This window comes from Lampetra fluviatilis, chromosome 24 (genome assembly GCF_964198595.1).
Source record: "Lampetra fluviatilis chromosome 24, kcLamFluv1.1, whole genome shotgun sequence".
Classification (NCBI taxonomy): domain Eukaryota; kingdom Metazoa; phylum Chordata; class Hyperoartia; order Petromyzontiformes; family Petromyzontidae; genus Lampetra; species Lampetra fluviatilis.
In genome coordinates, this window is record NC_136298.1 from 12,037,820 (window position 1) to 12,063,299 (window position 25,480).

At 46.5% G+C, this 25,480-nt stretch overlaps 1 protein-coding gene across 2 annotated transcripts in view; it reads right to left on the reverse strand.

Annotated features, from left to right (window-relative positions):
- TMEM59 (transmembrane protein 59) overlaps positions 1-15,480 on the reverse strand; it is a 58,696-nt gene extending 43,216 nt beyond the window's left edge. For both annotated transcript variants that reach the window (XM_078867742.1, XM_078867741.1), the window contains exon 1: positions 15,028-15,480. In XM_078867742.1, the coding sequence (XP_078723868.1) occupies positions 15,028-15,261 (234 nt within the window). In that variant the 5' untranslated portion in view covers positions 15,262-15,480. The remainder of the gene's footprint in view (positions 1-15,027) is intronic.
- Between the last annotated feature and the right edge of the window lie 10,000 nt (positions 15,481-25,480).

Sequence of the window (25,480 nt, forward strand, 5' to 3'; positions counted from 1 at the left end):
ATGACCAATGAAAATCACTACCTACACTCGTGATGCATCATCCACTGAGCCACACGAATACCTATCTCATTGGTTCTCATGAACCCTGCGGCCACTGGACGGGCACTGAATTCACAAATGCACAAATTATGGACCTGCTGGCCCTGGCTAAAACTATTATTTGCAAATATGAGAAATGATAACAAACAAACAAAAGTATTTCGATTCTATTCAACTTTGAATTCTGGCTGCGACGCAAAGTATTGAAGTGGTTTAGCATCGCAATTTATTGAACAAACCTCGATCGGTCACTTCACAGTCGTGAGTGACGTCCGAGAACGCCGCGCTGCAAACATTACCCGAGACAGTCGTGGGAAGATTAGACTTCACTCTCTGTGTAAACTGGCCTCATGGCCTCTTTGAGAACATAGCAATAAACCCCATCGTTTATGCACAAACATTTGAATTAGTATCTGTGAAATGGAGTAGGCACCGTGGAAGCTGTGAAGATCATATATGTTATTGAGTGTTCGGTCCTAAACACGGCACATTTTGACATAAGCTCACCTCAAATGTAACTCACAGACTCAAAAACACTGCATGGACATCATAATTAAGAGCACCACCACGAAATAAGTTTCCAAGACATCTAATGAGCAGATTCATAACTTCAAATTCAAAACAGCCAATTGCAGCAACTTTGTAAAGATGCCGTTCGTGTCGGCTCACTGGCCTCTTAAAAGAACACTCCAACTGAACAAAACTCGCCTCATTTTTGTGAGCAAACAAAGTATATGACAAATTGCCTTCTTCCAAACATATGAGAGAAAAATAAGAATGTTCAGCTCAAGGAAACAAACATTTCAAAACAATGCAATGTGCAATTCACTGGGTTATAGCAACGGCGAGCGATGTGATGTGAGCTAACGTTTCAATTGTAATCTTGATTTTAAGCTTTCATGACTGCAGGAATCCATACTCTTTGCTTCTTACGGTAAAGTCACGGAGATAGAAAATTAACAGATCACGACGTTTCGATCGCAACACAAGCAACCGTCACCAGGTGAGACAAACACAGCAGGAGAACTGCCGAGGCAGGAGAAAGAGCTGCTGCTGCTGCTGCAACAAGAGGTTATTTAGGCTTTAGGTGGGATCAACCCAAGGGTAAGGGGCGGAATTAGAGATGGAATTTGTACGTAAATGTAAGAGATTAGCATGTCAATGTGAGACGGCTCCAGCAACCAGGGGCTGTGCCAATGACAAGATTAGCATGTCAATGTCAGAGAGCCGGGCAACAGGAACAAAAAACCCGCAAGAGCAACTACAAGGAGAGACCAGCATGTCAACGAGAGAGATACACATGGAGAGAGAGACACACACAGAGAGAGACATCCACATAGAGAGAGACACACACAAAGACACACACAGAGACAACCACAGAGAGACACAAAGAGAGACACGCACATAGAGAGAGAGAGAGAGACACACACAGACACAGAGAGAGAGAACCTAGAGAGACATACCCATAGAGAGAGAGAACACACAGAGAAAGACACATACGGAGACACACACAGAGACTCAACACAGAGAGACACACCGAGAGAGACAGAGAAACACACACAGAGAGACACAAGCACATATAGAGAGACACGCACATAGAGACACACAGAGAGAAAGGCACACAGAGATATAAACCAGGTCTGTTTTTCACATGGTTTATTATTTTAACATGCAAAAGCCGCCTGACCCACAAAAGCCTTACGTGGCAGTATGGCTCCTTCAGGAGGACCCTTGAAAATAGGATGTGGGGCCAAATGCATTCAAAGATGTGTGTTTGTATGTGGGATGAAACACGAATACGTGGAGAAAAACTCATGCATACGAGGGGGATAACACTCAACTCCACATCAATAGATAGAGGAATAAATTCCTCCTGTATTGCCATTTCATAGCCACCTTGCAGATCAAACCTACAGCACCCAGTATGCCCTGGCAGTGTCCAATACGAGTTACGAACCAGGCTTCAAACCTGCTTAGCTTCCGAGATCCGGTGCACTTGGGGTGATTTGGCAAAATCTGGGAGTATATTTCACGTGATGATAGATCTGCCATGTACAAGTGATCAACCAGCCTACCGTAGTGGCATTTACAGCAGGGTGGATCGCATACCGCCTTCATAATTGATTCCAGACAAATACTTTGTGGGGGTTTTTTGTTGTTGTTGCCAACACCAGCTGGGTTAATGCAAAAAATATTCAAATCCAGACAATCAATATAATCAGCTTATACACCCTGCATCAAGTGGCCCATTTCAGTATTTTGCATGCAATCAATCACGTGCGTAAAATCCACACTACGGGTGAGCAGCGTCTGCGCCGCATCCTCTTTGTCTGCTAAAGGAGATTGCGGCAGCATCAAGACACGCAGTATGGGGGGGGGGCACACGGCACGGGTACAGATTCCCTACACACTTCCAAGCGCACACGTGTTCCCCGACTTGTTATTTTGTATGCAACTCCAAGAGCCTCCATCGTCGCCGCCTTTTTCCCCACAATTATACTCCGACTGTGCTATCGGGGCGCCACGTGATGAGACGAACACATTTCAATTGTTCCAAACAACCGCAGCTAGAAGTGCATCATGCTGTGTCGGAGAACTGCTCCAGAAGTTGACATCAAAGAACTACTTCTCAAGCAACATGCATATCCGCCTTTTATATACCCTGCAAAGACCATTCGTCACACACGTCAATCAAACTTAAAACATTTAAGCCTCAGAAGTGAAATAAGCCAAACTGAGTGACAAATCCACGTTCAATTGTGTATTCTGTGCAGCAATTGTTGACCAGGCTGAGACTTCCAACTGCACGACTCTTGAGAACCGAGCTTAACCAAGGACGGGGCTGTAACTCAGAATTGAACCCAGGATTCGAACCCAGGCCCTCAGCGGTGCCGTCTTGGCGCTCTGATCTCCCAGCCACCGGACCACCTCTTCCCTCTCATTCTCATTCCGTCCCCATCTCTCACTCTCTCTCTAATTGTTTCCTTCCCCATCTCTTTTTAATTCTCTCCTCGTACCACTCCCTTTGTTTTCCTCCCCATCTCTCTTTGTTATTCCTTGGTCGTCTCTCTTCTTCTTAAACGTTTCTCTCCACTCTCTTTTCTCAAAACATTTTCTCGTCTTACTTCTCAACATTTATTTATTTTAAAGCTCGCACTGTCCTGTTTAAAAAATATTTCCCCCCCCCCATCTCTCCCAATCTCTTTAAATTCTCTCCACCTCTCTCTCACACCACCTCCTTCAATTATCTACACCGCATCTCCCGACGAAAATGTGCTAAATATTTTAAAATCAATAAAAGAAACGGGTACGAGTGTTTCATTACAAAAATAAATACGTTGATATATTTATGACCAACAGACTGCAAGTCTCCCAGAGCAATGTCTCTCCCAAGCAGTGTTTATTTAAGCAGGAACACGCCGGGCCCAATATCGACTTTCTGAGTCTCATCCGCAAAACCAATGTGTGGCTTTGTTAAACAAACTCTGCCGAGTCTCCTGGTCGCACAGACAAGGGCAGTCCACAGACACAGTTAGACCTGTTCGGTGCACTAAACCGAAAGGTAAATAAAGCTCGACTAAGGTTCACCCATCGTTGGGCACTGAACCATAGTTCTGCCAGACTGGACCTGGAAATCCACACCCCTTCCAGTCCCGTCAACAGGCCCCCTTCAACCATACGAGGAGGCACACGTCTAATACGTCCTACGTGGTAGCATGTTCACTGCATGGCCATCGAATCGAACATTTAAAATGAAATGAAACGCAAATATAATATAGCACTCCGATGCTAGTTTGGGTTGCACCACTGACGCCAGTTGTGTAAAGATGTGTTATTTATCATAGCTCTGCTTATATAAGGTGTGCTTACACAGTAGTCGATGGATGTTGGGAAGACCTTATAACTACAGTTCTGATATAAGTAACACATGCTTACATTACACAGGTGGGGGGGGGGAGCAGATGGTGACTTCTGGTACAAGAACCTTACTTTCAGATATAAGCACACCTCTTGGGAGTGCTTGTATCCAGCTTATCCTGGCGCTGCGATAAAACCTGGCATTGGGAGTTAGCCACGCTTGTGGCACGTCGGGTATGGTGCCTTAAAAACTTGCTGAACATTCACATTTTTTGCCTGGTCCTGTTTTTTTACCATAGCGATGTGTTTGTCTCTCATCACTCATGCAGCGGACACACCTTTTGAGTACCTGCCCCGCAGCACAACTCAGGATACGGGATCCCGATACGCCGACCAGCGTGGTGAAGTACGGTTAAATAGCCACCACGATGCACACAGCGTGGGGGAGGAACTCGTCTAGCAGCGTACTGACAACAGCGCTCTACGTACACTCAAGTCATGTGGCGATGCTGCGTAGGCGGTGGTACAACAGGCGCTAATTAACGACTCAACACCTTCGTCAATAACGCTGTGGCCTTAAAAGAAAAAAAAGATATGTCAGGCGATATTTTGAGCAATGGCCCTTTGTCGTAGCACTTAAATAGGAGGGGGCTATGGAGTCAGAGTGGATAACAAGAGATGGAGACTGCACTGTTACACCATGGGGCCTGCACCTCCCATTAGCAGTTGGCTACGTACTGTGCGAAAGAAGTTCAACATACATATATATTTGAATTACATTTTTGTAATATTTCCTTAAGGCCAGTGTTCAACTTTACATACGAATAGTTACCTACTAGCATCCTGTAACAGACAATTTCTTCAACATATACTCGGCAACGAGTCTACATGACACACTATTCACACACGCACCACCACCCATCATCGCTTACTGACCAACACTCAGCGACGCTTACCTCTCGCCATCACCCACAACACGCCAAAAATCATCAGCCTCTCGACACTCACGGACACTGGGCAACCACCAACACTGCATCAGCGCTTCACATCAGTGTGAGAGCTGCCACACTGCCTGTGAAAGGTGTTGTCACATTTGCAAGGGGGCGCACGTCAGGGACCGCACTAGAGGCCACCAGGGACCGCCAGTGGCCCGTGGGCCTTGCAATGAAGAACCCAGCTCTAGAGGGCATTTGGCCTACTTTTCAACGCTGACCGGATATCCTGGAAGGGGTTGGAGTACCCACACTGATTCCCACCATGCGTGACCTGCAAACAGACAAACACGTTTCGACACTAAACACAAACACCCTGGTAGCTTGCAATCTTGTTTTTGGTAAATCACACCTTGCAGATGGCTCTTTCAGACCACCTGCCATGCTGCCTAATCCCATGACCGAAATGTATAGACTTGTTACTGAATGTCATTATGTCGTGTGAACTCAGCTTCACCCACTTAACTAAACAGGTCAGGCATTTTTGCAGACCCATAAGTGATTGTTCTATATAAATCGATAGTTTCACCATCAGGCCTCTACAAACCAATCTAGTGAGCCACTCCTGGCTGCATAGTGACAAATTTCGGACACACATATATACTTAACAACATCATCCTTTACGGAACGTGTACGCTGCATTTAAATTAAAAAAATCCACTGTTTTCAACTAGACCATCAAGACAAGATGCTCCCTTTCCAAGGGTAACCGCATACACAAATAATTTTTAAAATTGCAAGGTAAAAATAGTTGGTAAAAGGTACAATACAATCAAAATCATCATCGGTTATTATTTATATTACGCCCTCCCATGCATTGCTACCTCAAGGTGCCAAACCAAAGGGGCATATGAATAAATTGCTCAAGAAGGTGATTGCAAACCAATTGTGATGTTCAAAGGCAATGCAGCATACGCAAAAAATCCACAGCAAATGAGAATAAACTCGATTCAAAAGCTAAACTGCGGTTGAGACTACCATCCATTTCATTTGTGGTCTTCATACGCCACCAAGGTGTCCGCGCGATCAACTGTAAAATTTGGATGGTGACGCATGGTTAAAAGGGATGCAATGAAGGTGGAAGAGGCTCAAGTCCACGTGAGAGCACTTGTTTGTATGTTTAGCTTCTTTCGCACCGTACGTAGCCAACCGTGGGAATTGGAGGTGCGGGGGAAGGACAACAAACTAAACACCAAAAGCAATGTTAAAGAAATTAGTTTGTCAATCTAGATGATTTAAAAGTGCATAGCTCAAGTGGCTTTTTACTATCGGAAGGAAGAGTGTTCCAGATAGCCACAGAAGCACATCGCTGAAAGTGCAGCTCGATGCAGTGATCTTCTTTGTTTGATGGCTCGCCAAAAGACGCCGCGAGGATGACCAGACTTCGTGTGATGAGACCATCAAGACAAAATGGTTAACAGCGCCAGGTCCTGGATTTGAGTCTGGGCTGCCACCCAAGATTATATCCACGTTCGAGTGTAGCGAGCAGGCAAGGAGTACGGAATAACAAACGTAACAGCTAGACACACTGACAACATTGAAATTCAACAAACGGGATGAGGAATAGAAATATAATTGAAAGAAGGCTGGAACAAAAAATGGAATGGAATATTATAAACTTTTAGTGACAACTTGGAATTGTACAAAGAAAATATGATGTTACAATCAATAACCAAACCAAACTGTGTTTTTTTTCCGTCTCCACAAAAAAACAATCAAATGTTTTTTTACTCACAAAATCCGTGGCATTTTGCCCACTGGTCTATTAGTGTTTATCCTCCCAATCTGGAAATATAGATTTTTAGCAGGATGATGCCACTCTCCGCATGGGCTGTATTTTGGTCTTCTGGGCAAGGCGCACATAACGGTGGGCTTAATTTGTTATCAAAAGCTGTTTCTGGTAAATAGTAATATTGATAAGAATCTTGAGAGAGCATTATTCCAGTTTTGTGACTGCTATTCAAAAACCAGGCTCTGTTGGTCCAATAATAGCCGAAAAACAAACTCCAAAAAGGAACCACCATCACCATACCTGAGCCCTCAGTGGGCTCAGCCGTTTCTGCTGCATACTCTCCATTCTGGTTCAACTTTAAATGCCACCCTGCCAAGCCCCTAACCACAGCAGCCCAGGAACTTTAGAAGTTAGCCCAGCAGGATGTGCTTTACTGGGCAGGAATTGACTTTAAGTCAAGGGGCAGTGGCCAAGAAGTAATGTAAAAATCAAACTTCGTTAAAGACAACATTTAACGTTGAGAGAAGCAATGTCAGAGCATGAATTCATGTCTTGTTGCTAAGGTGGCTTCATGACTTAACAAATGGTTAAAATAGAGTGGCACTCTTCTGTCACTGGGACCAGAGAGAAACAATTGCAAAAAGGTCTGTTAAAATGGGATACCATGGAGACAGACTGTTCTGTGGCCAAAAAGGTTTAAGAGTGGCCATGGCAATGATGCATCAGTCTGGCTCTTTGAGTTTTTCAAATTGCTAAATGCACAGTGCTAGAAATCATGCGTGCCTTAGTCTGGTTCTGTAAGCGAGGATTAAGGCTGAACATTTTTATTGTGAAAATTATTAATGGGGAAAGTGGTCTCCGTACCCGGCTCCCAGAGCTAATTTCTCGGCCACGGCTAAACATCGGTGGCGAATGATATCTGAAACAGTCCTGGTACAGACCCCCGTCACCAGCCCGCACTTACCGGAGTGGTGATGCATGATAAAACAATGCCCGTGATTGACAAGGCATGGGAAGGCCCTCTTCCAGGATTGGATTTACAAAGGACTGAACCTAATTTTATACAATAATTATAATTAGTGATTGGCTTAAATGGCACTATTTCCCATCCTGCTGAATATTGATATTAATTCAATATTAATTTGATCACATTGACAAATAGACTGATTACAGTTGAAATGCGTTTAATAGCGTTGTTAGACTTATGAGCATTTTTATTTTAAAACGAACGGAGTTTGAGCTGAAATTTGGCGCACCCCTTTTTTTTAGCTTTTTCTTCGTTTGCGAAAGTTGCAAATGTCTATCTTTTTTTTCTTCCACGTGACAAATCCAATTGTTCACCGAAATTTCAGTTTGGCCTGTGGAGGCGAAATAGTGGAGCGAGGAACCAATTTAGACAGAGTTTCATGTGCCATGCAGATGAATGGGCGCACAAAATCACAGCGGTGTTTGAGAAAATGGCTCTCTTCATCTCGTCAGACTACATTAGATGGAGGGTAAAAAATTTTTTTTACATCTGCCATCTGAATAAATAATGTATTTTTGTTCAGATAAATAAATAATAAGATCATTACCATTATAATGTCGTCCCTTCCATGTCCCTTAATACGTGCGTTTAATATCTTATCAAACGTATTTAACAGATTAAATAGAATAAAGCTCTAATCAGCTTTGCTCCAATCATGACCTGGCTGCATTTCACCTTGGGCAGAACCAGGTAAAATGCTGAGGTGCATCTCAAATGGGCAAGAAGTGAGCGAATATTGACTTTGGATATGAACTGGGGGAAGTGGAGTACATCGACATACACCTTGATCCCATTTAAAATCAGATTAAGGAATAAATGAAAACCATTTTAAATGCAAACACGTTAGATATCCATTTCTTATGAATGCATTCATACTTTAATACAGAGAAATGTAATTAAAATGCTAAAGTTTAAATAGTTTTTATAAAAAAAGACCAACTTGAAATATAAAAACCACATCAATACAGTAATTGCAAAAATTTTAATGACATTAAAGACATTATCTTTTCATCATCCAGCAGTGGATGAAGGCCTCTTCAAGTACCATGCCATCTCTCGCGGTCCTGTGATGTAATAATCCAAAATCCCTTTGGAGAGCAGCGAACCCAAGGAGGAGAAATGAAAGAGGGAGATGCGAGGCTGAAGATTGAAAACACAGAACTCTGTAGAGCAATTAGGAACAACATAACGAGGAAATAAATCAGAAAATAATGCGCAAACATCACTGAAGATGTCACAGCAAGCAATCGAAGCATGAAAGCAGCAAATAGCAGGTTGATGAGTGGCAATCATCTCTTAATTTAGCATAAATAAGCCTTCTAATTTACATAAAACATTTAATATTGTAATCGTAACATAAACACATAAACACATTTGCGTGTCTTTAGGCAGTGTTACATTTATGAGTCTGTGCAAACATTAGGCAGTTAAACTGGAGAGGTGTTTAGTCCAGACTCCAAACGCAAAGCTACCCAGCTCTTACAATTTAACAAGGGCCACTAACATCTGCTTTCTCAAAAATGAAGCGTGGACAAAGATGGAACATGTTTCAGACAGTAGGAACAGCAGAAGAGCAGCAACTGCCGCTAGGCGACGACGACGACAATTATAGCGAAAGTGGTTTAACGGCACAGCGAGGGCTCCGAGAGGTGTGGGGGGGAAAAAATGAGGTCAGATGGGTAGGAAGGCAGGATTTTTCAGAGCAGCAATAGCAATTTTTGCCGTTGATCTCCAAGCAGATTAAGTACTAGTACCCGGATCTGATGTTTGAGGGCGATGTTGATTCCTGTTGGGTCACAAGCCGAGCTGCAGCAGCGAGAATTTTTTGTTATATATATAAATTTCTCAGCAGAGGGAATTGGTAAAACCATGAATATGGGAATTGCATTTCTCAAAGAAAGCTATGACTGACGAAAGAGAGGTTAAGGCAGGTGTGGGACTAATTATAGTAGGTGATCACAATGCTCCTGCGATGCTTCGTCGAGGCAAGATGTCACCTCCGCTTTGAAAACAAAGTGGACCGCACGCGATGCTCTAACAGCATGGATTCAGATGCTTGGAGCTTCACACACGCGCAGAAAAATTAACCTTTTCACGGATCCTTCATTCCAATTATAGATGCGCTATTGTAGAAAAAAACCCATACAAAGGTCCCCAACAGCGTTCAATTTATTCAGTAAAAACCATTAAAGTTTGAATTGGCTTTTTATTCTTTCACAAAAATGCAATATTAATGTCATTGTAAAAATAAACGTTAATTGCGAGACTCCAAAAAGCGTCGCTGTGCGCAGAGCTTGTTGGAAATATATGTCACAAGGATGTTTATCTTTCTCGTATGCTAGTCCACGCAAACATCAGGTACAGTGCACAGCTTGTGTGCCGCCGAGCGGTATTAATAATGACGCAGGCTGTGTACTTTCGGCATAAATATCAGATGCAGGCAGCGACGACATGGAGAGAATCGTCGCACGCGCCCACTCACATCAACAGTGGACATTACAGCACCAGTGTGGAGGTGGACATTCTGGACGGACACACACACACGCGCGCACACAACGCTCGCGTTTTTTTGACAGCGGCCGAGATGCGAGGGAAGGTTTGAAGCATGAATGGGCAATCATATGAGGACCATTTGTGGCTCATTTGAGCAAAGCATATACGTGGATGATGAAGAGCATGCACGTTTGGTCAATGTGCTCATTCACGAGCGATTTATCCACCTGGATAGGGAACGATTAACGCGCGTTTTGCAACCCCACCTTTAAATTACCCGGATATGTACGAGTCAAATCGCGCACACACCGATCGTACGTTTAGGAACGCAATATTTATCCCGTAATATTTTTAAGGTTACATTCCAAACTTCGGGATGCTGCCCATATAGGCCACGGCGTGCACATTTTCTCTCCACTGCCAACGACGCCGTGACACCAGAAGGGGCCAGGTTCAAATGTCAATCGCCAGTCAACTGTGCACGGTCACGCGCATATTTACTTAACACAATAGCAGTACAGTACAAGTAAAAAAACACACACCTGAGTTAGCCAGACCGTCAATATTTATTGGTGACGACAAATCTCTGTTTGCATCCGAGTTTAACCTGCTGTTGTTAAATATCAAGATAAAAACAAGTGGCAAAAATGTAATACTATTCATTGTACACACACACGCGAACACAAAGCCACGTGTACAGCGATCGCAGTTATTCGCGGCTACATCCTGCACGCAGCCCAAAACGTGGAGCCAGAGCCCATTACAATACCCGGCCGCCTTTGTCTCTCCCAAGCGATTACTTTCCCACAACCATCCCAGGTAATCATTTGAGGAGTAGTCGATGGTCGGCAGGTTCACAATCCACTTGCCGTGGTGTACATGGCCACACGTCGAAGCCAGATCACCCATGATTACAGCACACTGCGCTAGGCGCACATGTACACGAGATGGCTTTACATATACCGTACTGTGGAGAAAACACGGGCAACACGGGCCCTGTATTACACCGTCCCTCTCACGCCCCACCTCGCCTGATCTCAATTTATCGTGTTCCGTCTCACTCTACATATTCATATCGCTGGTGTCAATCAACGGCTTCTCTCCCCCACCGTTTCGCTATCCCCCACCTGCACGTGTTTACGTGAAAGGCCCCGCACATCCACCATCTCCCACTATAAACAGGTGTAAAGATGTGTGCATGTGTGTACGTGTGTGTGTGTGAGGAGCGGTGGTGTAGCGGTTAGCGCGCTGCGCTACGAATCTGGCGACCCGCATTCGATTCACGCTCACAGCCAACACCAGTGACGATTATCTTAACCGGTCTTGGGCCTCCCCTAGGTCGACTCAGCCTCAAAATGAGTACCTAGTGCGGTGCATAAAGATATCCCCACTGGGGTGACAAAGGCGGCCGGGTGTGGCGCTGGCCACCCACCCTCTCGTGTGCCGTGCCGGCCTTCATAGGTGCTTGCTAGCAGCACTTCCCCTAACAGTCTGTTAAGGCTATACTGGGGGGGTCTTTGTCTGTGTACATGCACAACCCTCTGTCAATCCACTGCCGGATGAGGGCTTCGTCACACCTTGGCAGTGATGGGGGCTATTTGAGCGTGATGCATCACGCTGGTCAATGCGGGTTGGTGCAGTCGGTCTGCATTGATGTGCGAACGTAGAAGTACAGTGCAACAATGGATTTTTCTGAACCGCCCTCCTCTGCTGCCCATCCAAAAACAATACAGCCTCAAACCTGCTTTCCTTTCGAGGTCGAGTGAGATTTGGGACATTCTTGGTGACCTGGGTCACAGGCATGTCCCCCCCTCGCATGCAGAACTCCCCACCTTACACGTCCCACCTCGAGTCCCACAGTCTCCGATCCTATCCGTGCCCCGGTCCCACACATTCGTTAGCATATCACCGTCCTTCTAAAGCTTTGGGCTCCATATTCCTTTCTCTCTCTCTTTCTCGCTGGCCCTCTAACACTATAGTGCTCTTCCTCTACATTTATCCTCCACTTTCCTTGTCAACGTTTGTCTCCATCCACCTCACTGCCATCGTCTGTACCCCACTCACTAATCCATACCATCCCTTTCTTGTCCTTCAATGTGCCCCTCTATCCCTCTCTCTTCTCCCCGTGCTATCCTTCTCACCTTTGGCACTCTCTCAATCCATCATTATCACCGGGGCTTAATTTCTCATGGAATATTTTCTGGAGCCCACCTACTCCCTAAGACCCTGACTGGGAACCTGCTCCTGCCTCGACACAGCCAGAGGTAATATTTTCCACAGCTCGACCTCGGGCAGATTTGGACGAAATGAAACCATGTTTATCATTATTTTCGACACTCGGTTTGAGATTTTCTCTTTTGCTCGATTAAAATGTATTCTAATATTGTGGGATGGAGATTAACAATACTACAGTGAGATTGGCAGAGGACAGAGGTGAAACACTCTGCCAACCATTCAAGAAAAGAGGATGTCCCTATGTGAGGAGGTGAGATTCCAACGTGAACTGTTCACGAAATTGGACGGGGAAAAAAACGTATCACACTTAAGACCCCATTAGTCCTTTACACTAAACAATGCAATCATAAACAAAGAGTGATTTCACTTAAGGTGTCTTATGGTTCCAGTCACAGGCCATATATTTAAATATCCTTTTTTTTCAAATTAACACATTCAAAAGGCAGTGATGCACCCAGTGTCAAATAGCATTTCTTTTTGCCAGTAAGTGCTATTTATTCCGCTAAAAAGGATTGGGAAAATCAATATGATGGATAAAAATTATACCCTCTTACCAAGTGTATCAATCAAGGCCACAGCATCCTCGACAAGTCCATATATTTTCTCTATTAAATGCATTTAGGGCATATTAAATTAAATATTTTATTTTATACATCACTGGGCTTTTCATTAGGGGCAGAAGAAATTACTCCACTTATACGACAAAATTATTTATCGTCACTCGCATCCATTTAAAATGCAACTATATTACATTTAAATTGAGGATATATACACATAATATCTCTTAAGCAAGATCACATTTTATAGGAGGCGTAATTTTGCGTGCCTCGTTTATTTGACAAATACTAATTTACTAAAATTAACAGCACTTACGTGAAATTATAAAGTAGTTTTTCTGTTCTCGAATTAGTCGACCGATTCGTCCTACTTTAAATCAGAACACCCCCCCCCCCCCCCGTGACATCAAACATATCCTTTTTTCAAATGTAGGACACGGTGAATGACGAGAACCCTATATTCTTTCCTACGTGAGCACTCCAGAAATCCCTCCCCAACCCCCTCCTCGTGAACGGAAACCAGAGGGTGGCCGGCCTACTCTGCACCAGTTCCTCCTACCTGACTGGAAGCCAGGCGAAAGCCTATAAACGTATAACATGATTTGAGCAAGGGGAGTATAGTGATTTCCCAAACCTCTAATTAGCAACCCAGTGAGCATAATTAATCCTGCATCTCACTGATAATCCTTTGAATAAGAATAAAGAAATTCATTTTATCATACGAACATGTACAATATGGCAATGTCTCATTTTTCTAATTAAGGACCCAACGCTCAATGTCCCTCACATACCATGGCCATTGTCCCATATCGCACTCTACAATGTCCCGTACCCAGTGCCCCGTGGCTTAGGGCTACGGTCATTTTTGTTCGTACAAGTCACGGCCAAGGTGCAGAGAAAAACCAATTCAGGGAAAGGTCACGGCATGGGGTGATACCTCCCCATCAACGCCTCCCTCCACTCCCCCAACCACGTACAGCCATTTTAAAGATTCCATGTACTTCATTAAAATTCACGATTTCTGTGACCAGAGTGACCTCCGTGCCAACATCGTAGATTGACCAATACACGACTGCCCTTATTCCCATGCCATGTGTATCATATCCCAAACACCTGTCCCACCTCCCATACCCCAATCCTTTTAACCGGTCCCATTGCCTCCCGCCTCAAAACACACAAACACGCCGAACGTCCAACCTCATCCCCGGTTCCCCCACGCCAACTACCACCCCACCCCGAAGACCCACAGCCGTGCCCCCTATCCCAACCCACGTCCCGACGTCCCACGACCTCCTGCCCCCGTGCCCCACGTCCAACAACCCCACATCGCAAATCCGCGTCATGCGAAATCCTCTCCCCCCCCCCCCCCCCGTGTCGAACCCCAAAACTCCCCCGTGCCCCGTGCCCCTCTCTCATCGCCCGCGGGGTCCCAACAGCCCGCGTGCCCCCGTGCCTGACAGGGGCTGACAGGGGCTGGTGGTGGTACAGGATGGTGGTGGTGGTACAGGGTGGTGGTGGTGGTGGTACAGGGAGGTGGTGGTACAGGATGGTGGTGGTGGTACAGGGTGGTGGTGGTGGTACAGGGAGGTGGTGGTACAGGTGGTGGTGGTGGTGGTACAGGGTAGTGGTGGTGGTACAGAGTGATGGTGGTGGTACAGGGTAGTGGTGGCACGGGCTGGTGGTAGTGGTACAGGGTGGTGGTGGTGGTGGTACAGGGTGGTGGTGGTGGTACGTGGTGGTGGTACAGGGTGGTGGTGGTGGTACAGGGTGGTGGTGGTGATGGTGGTACAGGGTGGTGGTGGTGGTACAGGCTGATGGTGGTGGTGATGGTGGTACAGGGTGGTGGGACAGGGTGGTGGTGGTGGGACAGGGTAGTGGTGGTTAGAGTAGTGGTGGTACAGGCTGATGGTGGTGGGGGTGGTGGGACAGGGTAGTGGTGGTACAGGGTAGTGGTGGTTAGAGTAGTGGTGGTACAGGCTGATGGTGGTGGGGGTGGTGGGACAGGGTGGTGGTACAGGGTGGTGGGACAGGGTGGTGGTGGTGGTGGTTAGAGTAGTAGTGGTACAGGCTGGTGCTGTTGGCGGTGCTACTCACGCGCTCCTCCATCCCCCCTGCCGCCTCCGCCCCACCGCCTCTGGTGAGGTTCTCGCTCGCGTGTCCGTCCCCGGCGACTTGTGCCCCGTAGCGGTCCCCGTAGCGGTCCCCGCAGGCTCGCTGGCAGGGGCCCGCGTCGCCCAGGACGGCGTCGAAGACGTCCGCCGCCGAGACGCCGCTCAGCGCCGCCGCCACGCACAACCACAGCCACAGCGGCGCGCCCTTGCGGTCCATCCCGCCGTTTAAAGTCGCTGCACTTTCACGAACGACGGTCGCCGCTGGTGTTGTTGGAAGTAGTCGTCGTAGTTGTTGTCGTCGTTGTTGTTGTTGTTGTTGTCGCTGTGTTTTGTTTACACGCCACACGCTCCGTGCGCTCCGCTTCCTCTTCCTCCTGCTGCTGCTGCCCGTGTTGCTGTTCGCGTTCCGGACCCTGCCGAGCTGTGGCCCCCGCAAGTCTCGCGAGATCTCAGGCGGCCCCCTCCCCTCCCCCCTCCCCTTCTCCCTCCCCTCCCTCTCCTCCTCCATCCCCTCCCTCCTCTCCCTCCCCTCCCTCCTCTCCCTCCCCTCCCTCCTCTCCCTCCCCTCCCTCCTCTCCCTCCCCTCCCTCCTCTCGTTGTAAGCCGCTGCGGAGGGAGGGGGAGGGCGGTTATCGCGATATTTGAGGAGGAGCAGGAGGAGGAAGAGGCTCCGTTGATTTTGCTGAATGGTTGATGATGATGATGCCACTACAGCAACGTTGTCAACATAGCTGTCAACTCCTTAGCAGTGTCCTATCCTCTATTAGAGACTAATACAGACCTTATTGGTCAACCCGTGCCCCTAATAAACCTCAACGTTCATCTTACAAAGTACCACCACAAGGGAGAAACACTAACAAATAGACAAAACTCATGCGGGGTTTTGTCCGTATTGAAACGGATGTACGCCGTATGAACCTGAAAACGCAATGTCCCTGTAACAAGAAGAATACGGGTAAACCGTATGGGTTGACGGCTGTGAGTTGTTGTGTTTGTGATTGTGCTGATAGTATTATCAAGAGGGCAGTCCGTCCTACACGTGGGGTGATGCGACAGCTGATCATAACCAGATACTCACCAAGCACTCACCAGACACACTCAGCACTCAGATGATTCTCACCAGACGCTCACCACTCAGCTGTCTGATTTGTATACGTTGTATGTAATGGGTACAGGGAATCCCTCCAGCCACTAGGGGCGTTACATTCACCACAATGTGATTCTTTTTTATTAAAATAATCACATTTCTTTACTAATCCACAATGCTCCTGAACATGCTTACGTTTTGACCGTAGGATGTAGGTGTGTTTAGGGGTTTTACAATGTAGTTTATGCCGAAATCTGTAGCGTGGTTTATGTAAAACCAATATTACATGTTTTCAAGTGATTAAACCCACTGAAAGATTTGCTGTTACGCCTTTTTATTGCACACCTCATATCATTTGTAGACAATACTGTGCCCGTAACTGCTTTGTCTTGGCGTTAGTACATGGGTCGGTAACCAATCTAATAATTTTGCCATTTTTGTCGAATTAGGTAAAAACAAAAACACTCAATACTGTATTTCAAGAGCCGCGATGCATTGTGAAAAACGTCGCAAAGCAGCAGTGCTGAAAGAGCCGCAGACTGCCCACCCCTCTCGTCGGTGTCACATGCAATGTGAGACACAGCATTCATTGGGTCACGGATATTGGTGATCATATTTATATGTTTTAAGTTCTCACCTGGTAAAACAAAAGTCAACGAATCAATAATTGTTTTCACACGAGACTTGAAACTATTTAGAACGTCAGGCCGACCGCACGAGTAAACCCAATAAAACCCAGGGTGTTGATATTTGGTGGCCCAAAATCGAAACATTTAGTTTATGCTCTTTTTGTTTTGTGGCCATCTGTATAGAACAGGACTGGAATCTAGATCAGAAAGTGACGGTCATCTTTACTTAAAAAATTATAAAAATGTGCAGCCCTTCCTCTGTCCATCCATTGTTGGATGATGGCCTCCACATGCCGTGTCGTTCATGGGATTGTTTGACCATACTTCACCAGGCTGGGTGCAGTGCGGGTTAGTGAAGTGGGAAGCCCATATCGCTCACCACTGTTAGCCCTGACTGGGAATCGAACTCAGGTAGCCGGCTTGATAGCACAGCGTGTTAACCACTTTGCCGCCACGTTCCCTATTTATGATACATAATTATCCGTGGATTGTCAGTTTATTACGTTTTTGAGCCAGCTATCAAGATTTGGCAAATCCTATCTCATTTTATACTCAGGCAACTGGAGAGCAACGCAGACTAAATGTTTCTAAACTAACATTAGAACGAACAATCACGTGTTTAACAATCATAGGTAAGAGACAGATGGCATATATGCTATTAAATATCATTAATTGCCATTCATGCGACAAAGCTTCCAGAGGCACATCCATCACCAACTGTCACCGCCTCTATTTATACACACGTTCACCTTAAGACCCCCATTGTCTAGTTTGGGTACAGATTGTCAAAATGCATCCGACTTGATGAGAAAGCCACGTGCTCAGCGGGCGACCAAGTCAACATTTCCCTCCCGTCGCTCACTCTAGCAGCCACAGACATTGATGCAGAACCCCACCACCACCCCCATGAGTTGCGGGGAAATTCTTCAGTATTTCTCGGCCTTGTTGTGCACAGCGCCCAAACAATGGGAGACCTTTCCCCGAAAGGAGGAAGACCAACCTGGGTGAATCTCAAGCGGAGAAAATGCCACGGTTTTTCCGCTAAAAGGTCACCACCGTCCTCCCAGACATAAACGCGACAACCGTGAGCTGCAGGTCCTCTGTGCGTGCGTGCCCCGCGTGCACGACCGACGCGGGCATTGCATTGTTCCATGTGACAAGCGTTTGAGATGTTGTTCTCGAGTCAACAGAGAGTCCGGCAAACTTGGCCTGTGTGGCGTGACGATGCGACTTGAGAATTCTCACTTGTCAACAACAACAACAAAGACGTTGCTGGCATTTTGAAGCACTTGCGTCTTGACACGGATGCTTGGAACGTCATGGCAAGACGTGTTAAGCAACGCGGAAGTCCAGAAAGGAACGCGGCAGGTGAGTGTTGTGGGAGGGGACACGTGCACACGATGGCTCCATGAAGCCGGCATCCAAGGGGAAGAGATGGCCTAAGACGAAATGTTGAGAAGCTCTTGAGGGCAGATTTTGGAGTTTGCTGCCTGTCTCTTGTGTGGCAGAGAACCAGCGGAGGGCAGAAAAGCGCTGGCAAGGATGGTGGCCATCAAGGGCTTTGGCCACGATGACGTCTTGGTCTTTGATGTCGAGGAAGATCTATGTTTGGTGTGCCAATGCATCAATTCGTCGATTTACTTAGATGAAGTGATAATTCGATATTCACCGTGTCGCAGGTAGACTGGAGTCGGCTGAGATTCCTGAATCTTCACACCTCTGAAGGCCTAAGATACTCGATGTCATTTCGGTGAGATTGATGAGATACGATCAGATTGACACTGCATTGCATGGATAGCAAGCATGCAATAACCGTCCAAGGGGAAGCATCATGCATCTGTGCGGCCGCAGAGAATGTTGGGAGTTAGAACAGCGAACAAGAGGGGGGTAAACGTGGCAGACCGTTCAAAACGAAGGTGTGAGTATGCGTGTTGCCCCAGCCATCGTTTATTTCCAGCATAAAAGATGTTTTAGTCACGGAGTTAAAACAGAACTGTCTGGATGAGTTATTTGGCGATGCTGCTGCGTTGGCAGCGGTGTAGAGGCAAAAAATATCGAAACAGCAAACTAACTCTACACATTCGTCACTAAAACAGTGGCCTTAAAAGGAAAATACACAATAGGTGACGTTTCAGGCAATTACAATAAAAAATTGACATCCCTCAATCAGACCATAGCGAGGGTTGCCAACTGTCCGGGTGCAACCCGGACACATCTGTGGCGCGTTTTGTTGCTTCGGGTGGCAGGAATTGATTTGTACCGAGAACTGGTGGCGTTGTGTTGACCTAACCCCTTTGATATTCAATCGTTAAAAACAATGCACAATACAGGTTTTTTTTGGGTTAGATCGCGTAAATATATAAACGTGTCGTTAAACCCACCACCACCCGACACAGCCAATTAGTAAGGGTTGTCATGTAAACAGAACGTGCTAATTCGTCACTAGTACAGCACACCGGTGTGTTGGAGAGCCAAGCCACAACAATTACAATCTGAGTACGACGTTTTGCCAGTAATTACAACTAGCTTCATCAGGCCACAGACCGATTTCTTTAATTTGTGTTTTCTATAATCAACCTTCTAAATAAATCTGACCATATCTAGCACCCCCAGAAAGGGCATCTCGCAGCCCAGGTTAACATCCACTGGGTTAGACCTTGGCTGACCGAGATGTACTGCATGTCCGGGTTTTATCTACACTGGAGGTAGTCACAATGCTATTGTTAAGCCCCTTGTGTTACGGTGAGTGGCGTTTCATGCATTCCGACGTTTTCAAAGACTTGGCCGTCTTGCCGTTGGACGTGGACTTTGAGAAACCACAGCTAACGACATCAGTGGTGCAGGCATGGTAGAGCTACAGCCAGGCGGTCCTGTTGATAAATCGTGCTGCTGCTGCTGCTGTTGTCAGCAGCCTGTAAACTTCCCACTGCTGGGAAATGGCCTCTCTCACCCCCCCCCTCTCTCCTCTCCAGTAGCGGGCACCTGCGTTTATTTGATTTCATCTCGCACACTCCACTGCGGTGCGTACAAAATAAAAATAAAAACACCGCTCGTCCCGTTTATTATCGCACTCCAATGGGGGTTTTTTTCTGTCATCTCGCCATTTCTTTCGCTCGTCATCCCTCCACGTGTATCCCCTCCCCCCTCTATCGGGGTCCCGACGCCGGTCGCGATCATCTGGAAGAGTCTGTGACATTCCAATGATTCTCGATGCACAACAGTTGCGTGACAAGGCTTCTCGCAAACGAATGCGCATGGCCCGAGACGCAACGGCATGGCCCGGTGTGACAGCGCTGCCTGATCCCCGCTCAGACGGCGAATCGGGGACGTTCTCGAGACAGGGATCACCACGGAGACGGACCCACAATGTCAAAATATTTTTTTCAATCTGGCCATTCGTGAATACGAAACGCATTCAATGAATATCAACAACATGCTCGACCAATTGTTGGGGGTTCAGTATGTACGTAAGTACGCTGAACTTCTTTCGCGCCGTACGTAGCCAACCGTGCTAATCGGAGGTGCGGGGGAAGGACAACAAACTAAACAGCAAAAAACTGTGATAACAACACGAGTTTAAAATCTAGATTTAAAAGTGGCGTCCTAACCGCTCCATTGTCTTCCCAATTGTAGTATCAAGTTGAGAAGAGGGGGGTGATATTCCTGCCTGCCCGCACCCCAACAACCTCCTTTTGGCATCTTCCATCTACTCCCCCCTAATGCTGTATAAGCACCACGCATGCCTCATGCGTTCATCGAATTATCTCCGCGCTGTGAGAAAGAGGGAGCTCAACGGAACCGCATTGCGCTCTCTGGTTGCGTTGCCATACCCGGGCTCTGAGTGCACAATCGCGCCCTCTAGTGGAACCCGAGCGGTGATCGCTGCCAATGCAATAACTTTGATGGACGATTGACGGTGGTTGTGACGGTGATGGTGTCAAGATCGACCTCTGTGGAGGAGGCTCGTGAAGGACGCCGTTGCTGCTGGGCAGTTGGAGGCAGTCGCCCTCCAGCAACAACGGAGGGCAGAGGAGCGACGCTCACAACAACGAGCGGAGCGCCGGGCGGTTAAAATGCAGCAAGTTGGCACAGTCGTGGGCACAGGTGGTGCATCAGCCAGTCGTCTCAGTCAGTCGACCTGTGGCATCTGCTGGGTCTGCCCCGTGACCTCCTGTCAGCGAGCCTTCGACACTTCACGTGGCCTCGAAGTGCACCTAGCCTGGTACAGGCGCCGTGGTGACGTCACCGTCACTTCGTGGCGATTGGCAGATATTGGTATTGGTGACGGTGATGCCAATTGTAGCGATAACCTGGACCCGAGTTCAACACCAGTGACGAGTATCTGAATCGGTTCTGGTCCCCCCTTAGGTCGACTTAGCCTCAAAGACGGCCACGACATCACGTGCTTTCAGATGCGCTTCCGCGGCCGTCTGGAACGCTCTTTCTTCCAATAGATTGAAAACTCATTTCTTTTTAACAGCTTTTGGCGTTTAGTTTGTCGTCCGATTAGCACGGTTGGTTATGTACGGTGCAAAACAATTTCAACACACATACACGTATTCTCAGACGCTGGCTGCAGGGGCTACTAAAGGGCATTAGGCTCTCTAACCCCTGGTTTGTGTTTTATACCGGAAAGAGCCGGAGTAAAACAAAGAAAACGGAACATTTCATGAGAGCAAAAAGAATCTCACAAGAGCGGAAGAGGGGAAGAACTGCGTGTAATCGCATTGTCTGGAGCGGAGTGTTGTTATGCAACCGTCAAAGGCCAGGGCTCTTCATGTTGCGGGAACGCTTATAGATTTCCCAGCATAGTTACTTCAATGAGATCCTGGGAAACTGGGAAAGGTGGCAACCATATGAACAAGCTCGTGTCCCTGGCTCCCTTCCTTATCTGTGAGAACTTGTCCAGAAATTATCCGCCATCATCTCCAAACCGACCTCTCCTTTTCCCCGCAATGTTCTGGAAATCACAGACGGCGACTAAAACCTCTTTTGCTCTCGGGAAAGTTTTAGGTTTAAACTGAGAGACGGTGCTCAGTCCTCTGTGGAAAAAAATGCAGTCCCAAATGGGACGTGAGGTTATGCCCGACTTCCATCGGGTGTGTGCAGATTCGCAAGGGAGATGAACATTTGGCGAATAAAAAAGACAAACTTCTTTCTTTCATGTGGCCAGCGAAGAGCAACTTTTAGAGATTAACTCCTATTTGACAAAGCCATTCAATTCTAGAGTGGGTGAATTGCAGAATCACACATCCACGCACTCACTCCATCACCCGCTCAACCACTCGCCCACTTGCCCACATACTCGCTCACCCACCCACAAACCTTGACATGTATATTGGGGCAGAGCGATTGTGCATGGCCCATGGTTTGGTCTTCGTAGCCACAGTCGCACACAGGCGGAGAGTCTCTGATGCCCAATGTGTGCATTAGGTGTCAAAATCAGAATATGTATTCATCATGGAGAAATCCGATGAGCTATGAAGCTCTTTTTCACAGATGTCCAGTAGGGGCTGGCCATAAAGTTACAACAATACAACAAAAAGATTGGAGTGAAAAGTATAGGAAATGTAAGCACATCACAAAAAAAAATATGTAAACTAAAACGAAATAAAATAATACGAGAGTTTAAACTAACCAAGTAATTACAGCTATTAAAATACCGTACATTGCGGGAGTAACTGATAATATAGTCAGATTTTGGGAAAAACAAAGCATCCGAGTCAGATGTGACACGGTACATAAAATATAGAAACTGTTATATGGCACTAAATATGTATTACCGAAGCTACAGGATTAATTGCACTTGTTGCAAATGAAATGTTGGGCACACATGATGAATGATGAGCGCGAGACTAAAAGATCACCAAAGAAATATTAAACACTCCCAGACACAACTGTCGGCAGTGGCAGAACACGCGTGCCAACAAGGACACTCAGTTGTTGAAGTTCTGTGAAAAACTAGTTACTACTGGCCAAGACTAATGAGCTAATCTATCGAAATTGAGAGAAATTCTAATTGTTTAAACCGTTCGGAGAGCTACAGGCTTCGTCCTGCTTGGAAGCGAATCATCAAACAATGCATTGTTTAAATGCATGCCTATACAGGCCACCATACGTCAATGGGGATTACCTGTTTGAGGACAATAACAGTAACTGCTATCTTACTGCAGGCAAACGACAGGAGGTACATGAACAATGTGCATGCATCATGGACGTTGATAATTACCATATGAATAACCCAACCAGCAATGGGTACCCATGGTAATTTAGATGCAATCATTAATCATCACATCTAGCCCTCTATTTAAGGGCCGAAACAGGAATATTTCTCCACAAATCTGTCTGTTGCCTGATGAAGCTAGTTCTAATTACTGGCAAAACGTCGTACTCGGATTGTAAATGTTGTGGCTTGGCTCTCCAACACACCGGTGTGCTGCACGAGTGACGAATTGTCACGTTCTGTTTGCGTGACAAACCTTACTAATTGGCTGTGTCGGGTCGTGGCGGGTTTAACGACACGCTTATATTTACGCGATTTAACCCAAAACAAACCTATATTATGGATTATATTGGTCGCGAAAGCCTACGTGTTACACTGATGTAAACTAAGACTCCACTTTTTATTTTATCAGGTAATGTCTACTGAGCTATTCGTTACTTTTCAGAAGCAACCTGGCCACAAATGATAGCTCAACGAAGTAGTTTATCATGCAGAAATGCATAGCAGCCAAATAATCTAAACGCACATTTCTAATGCACATATTCCCTGGGAGGTTAAACTTATTATCCAAGACCCCTGATATATTAAAGGATGACATTGAGCGGAGCATCTGAGTCCTACCATAAGTTCCTCTCCACAGGGGAAAAATAAATAGATGATGATGATGGTGTTGGTAATGGATGGCAATGATAATGATGATTATGATGATTATCAATGGAAGTGATGACCTCTGCTTGCGTTTGCTACCACAGGTCGACAGTCGATGTGACGCAAGTCCACATCTTGGGACATTGCACAAGCGGACATTTCAAAATTGCTCCATAATCTGCAGCAGCTGCCATAGAATCAGGACGACTCAGCGGCATCGACGGCCACGGTGGGCCACTTCTCATTGGACATCTGTGGAAAAAGAGCTTTATAGCTCATCGGATTCCTCCAGTCTAAATACATATTCTCATTCTGACACTGATCTTTAGCCAAGACGGCGATCCGCCGAATACAACAGCCATCGTCACCCCTGCCAATGCAATGTTGATGGACGATGGTGGTGGTGGTGGTAGTGGTGGCTGACGGCAATGCCAATAATGGATTATGGAGGGTAGCTAATCGTACTTGCTGCTGACGCCACTTGCCTGTCACCAGTCTGCCTGTCACCAGATACAAATTGACAATGACGGATGACGATATTGATGATTGTTGTTGCCATCGTCGCTGCTGCTGTCGCTAATGCCGCAACCTCATCGCCTGTCAATACCGCTGCCGCTGCTGCTTTGGCCATAGCCGCATGGTAGAGAGCGTTGCCGCGTCCGTCATTAGCACCCACGGCAGCCTGCCCAGACTCGTACGGATAACACGAAGATCGGTTTAAGTCGCGCTTACGTTCCTGGATAACACGACTTAAAACGGATGCGACGTTAACTGATCAGCTACTTTCCATAATAATTAACTCAAATGCAGGGGGTATGTTCCAGCGGTCCAATAATCCATTTGTAAATTCTTAATACATCACAAATTATAGACGGCGTGCTTCCGCTCACCCATGAGAATAAACGAGGTGATGCGTGGTTAGGTAAAGTGTGGGTTCTACCACTTCTTTCGAGACGTCTGGTCAGCATGAAAGAGTAGAGCAGTGTTCATACTTTTTTTTCGGTAAAGTCACATAGGAAAAAGTTAAATTAAATAAATCAAAGCGAAATGAAATCACGACGTTTCGGAGGCAACACAAGCTTCCGTCTTCCACCTTTATTCATTTTATTTTATTGTTTACCTACGTGACTTTACCGAAAAGAACAAAGAGTATGAATCCTTGCAGTCACGAAAGCTTCAAATCTAGAATTAGAGCAGTATTCTTCACTAATTCTCACAGGAGGGCCACTTTCGCCAATAAGACATCGGTGTGAGGGCCGCCACACATTTGAAACCATTGGGGTTTGACAGCAAGATGATCATGGGCGGTGTTTCACATGATGTGTATTTTCGGGGGCTGCACATCAGGGGCCGCGCGATAGGCCACCAGAGGCTGTCAGAGGCCCCCGGGGGCCTTGAAGTGAAGGTCACCGCTCTAGAGATTCAGCTAGGAGAGGTCATTCCCCCAGCAGTGGCGAGAGAAAGCAATTGAAGGGCTGCACCTTTACCTCCCATTGTAAGCCGCGTGTTTTATCATCTGAGAAGAAATCGATACAACTGTCACATAGGTCAATGGTGTTATTGGAATGCATGGTCGGTAGGTATAGAGTATGTGTATTATTAAGTCAGCGCTTACTCGCTCGGAATTCAATACTCATGAACTTACTGTCCAGTGATACTACCAGTTTAGTTTTTGTGCGGCCTTTTGTGAATCAACTGCTGATTGAAAGTCTCTTTATGCTGTGTCGGTCACGGGGGGGTGGAGGGGGGATTGTTTGGCCATACTTCACCACGCCGGGTCACAGTTGGGATATCACTCGCCACTGCGTGTTTCGTGAAGTGCAGTGGCTCTTACAAGCTGAACCGAAAG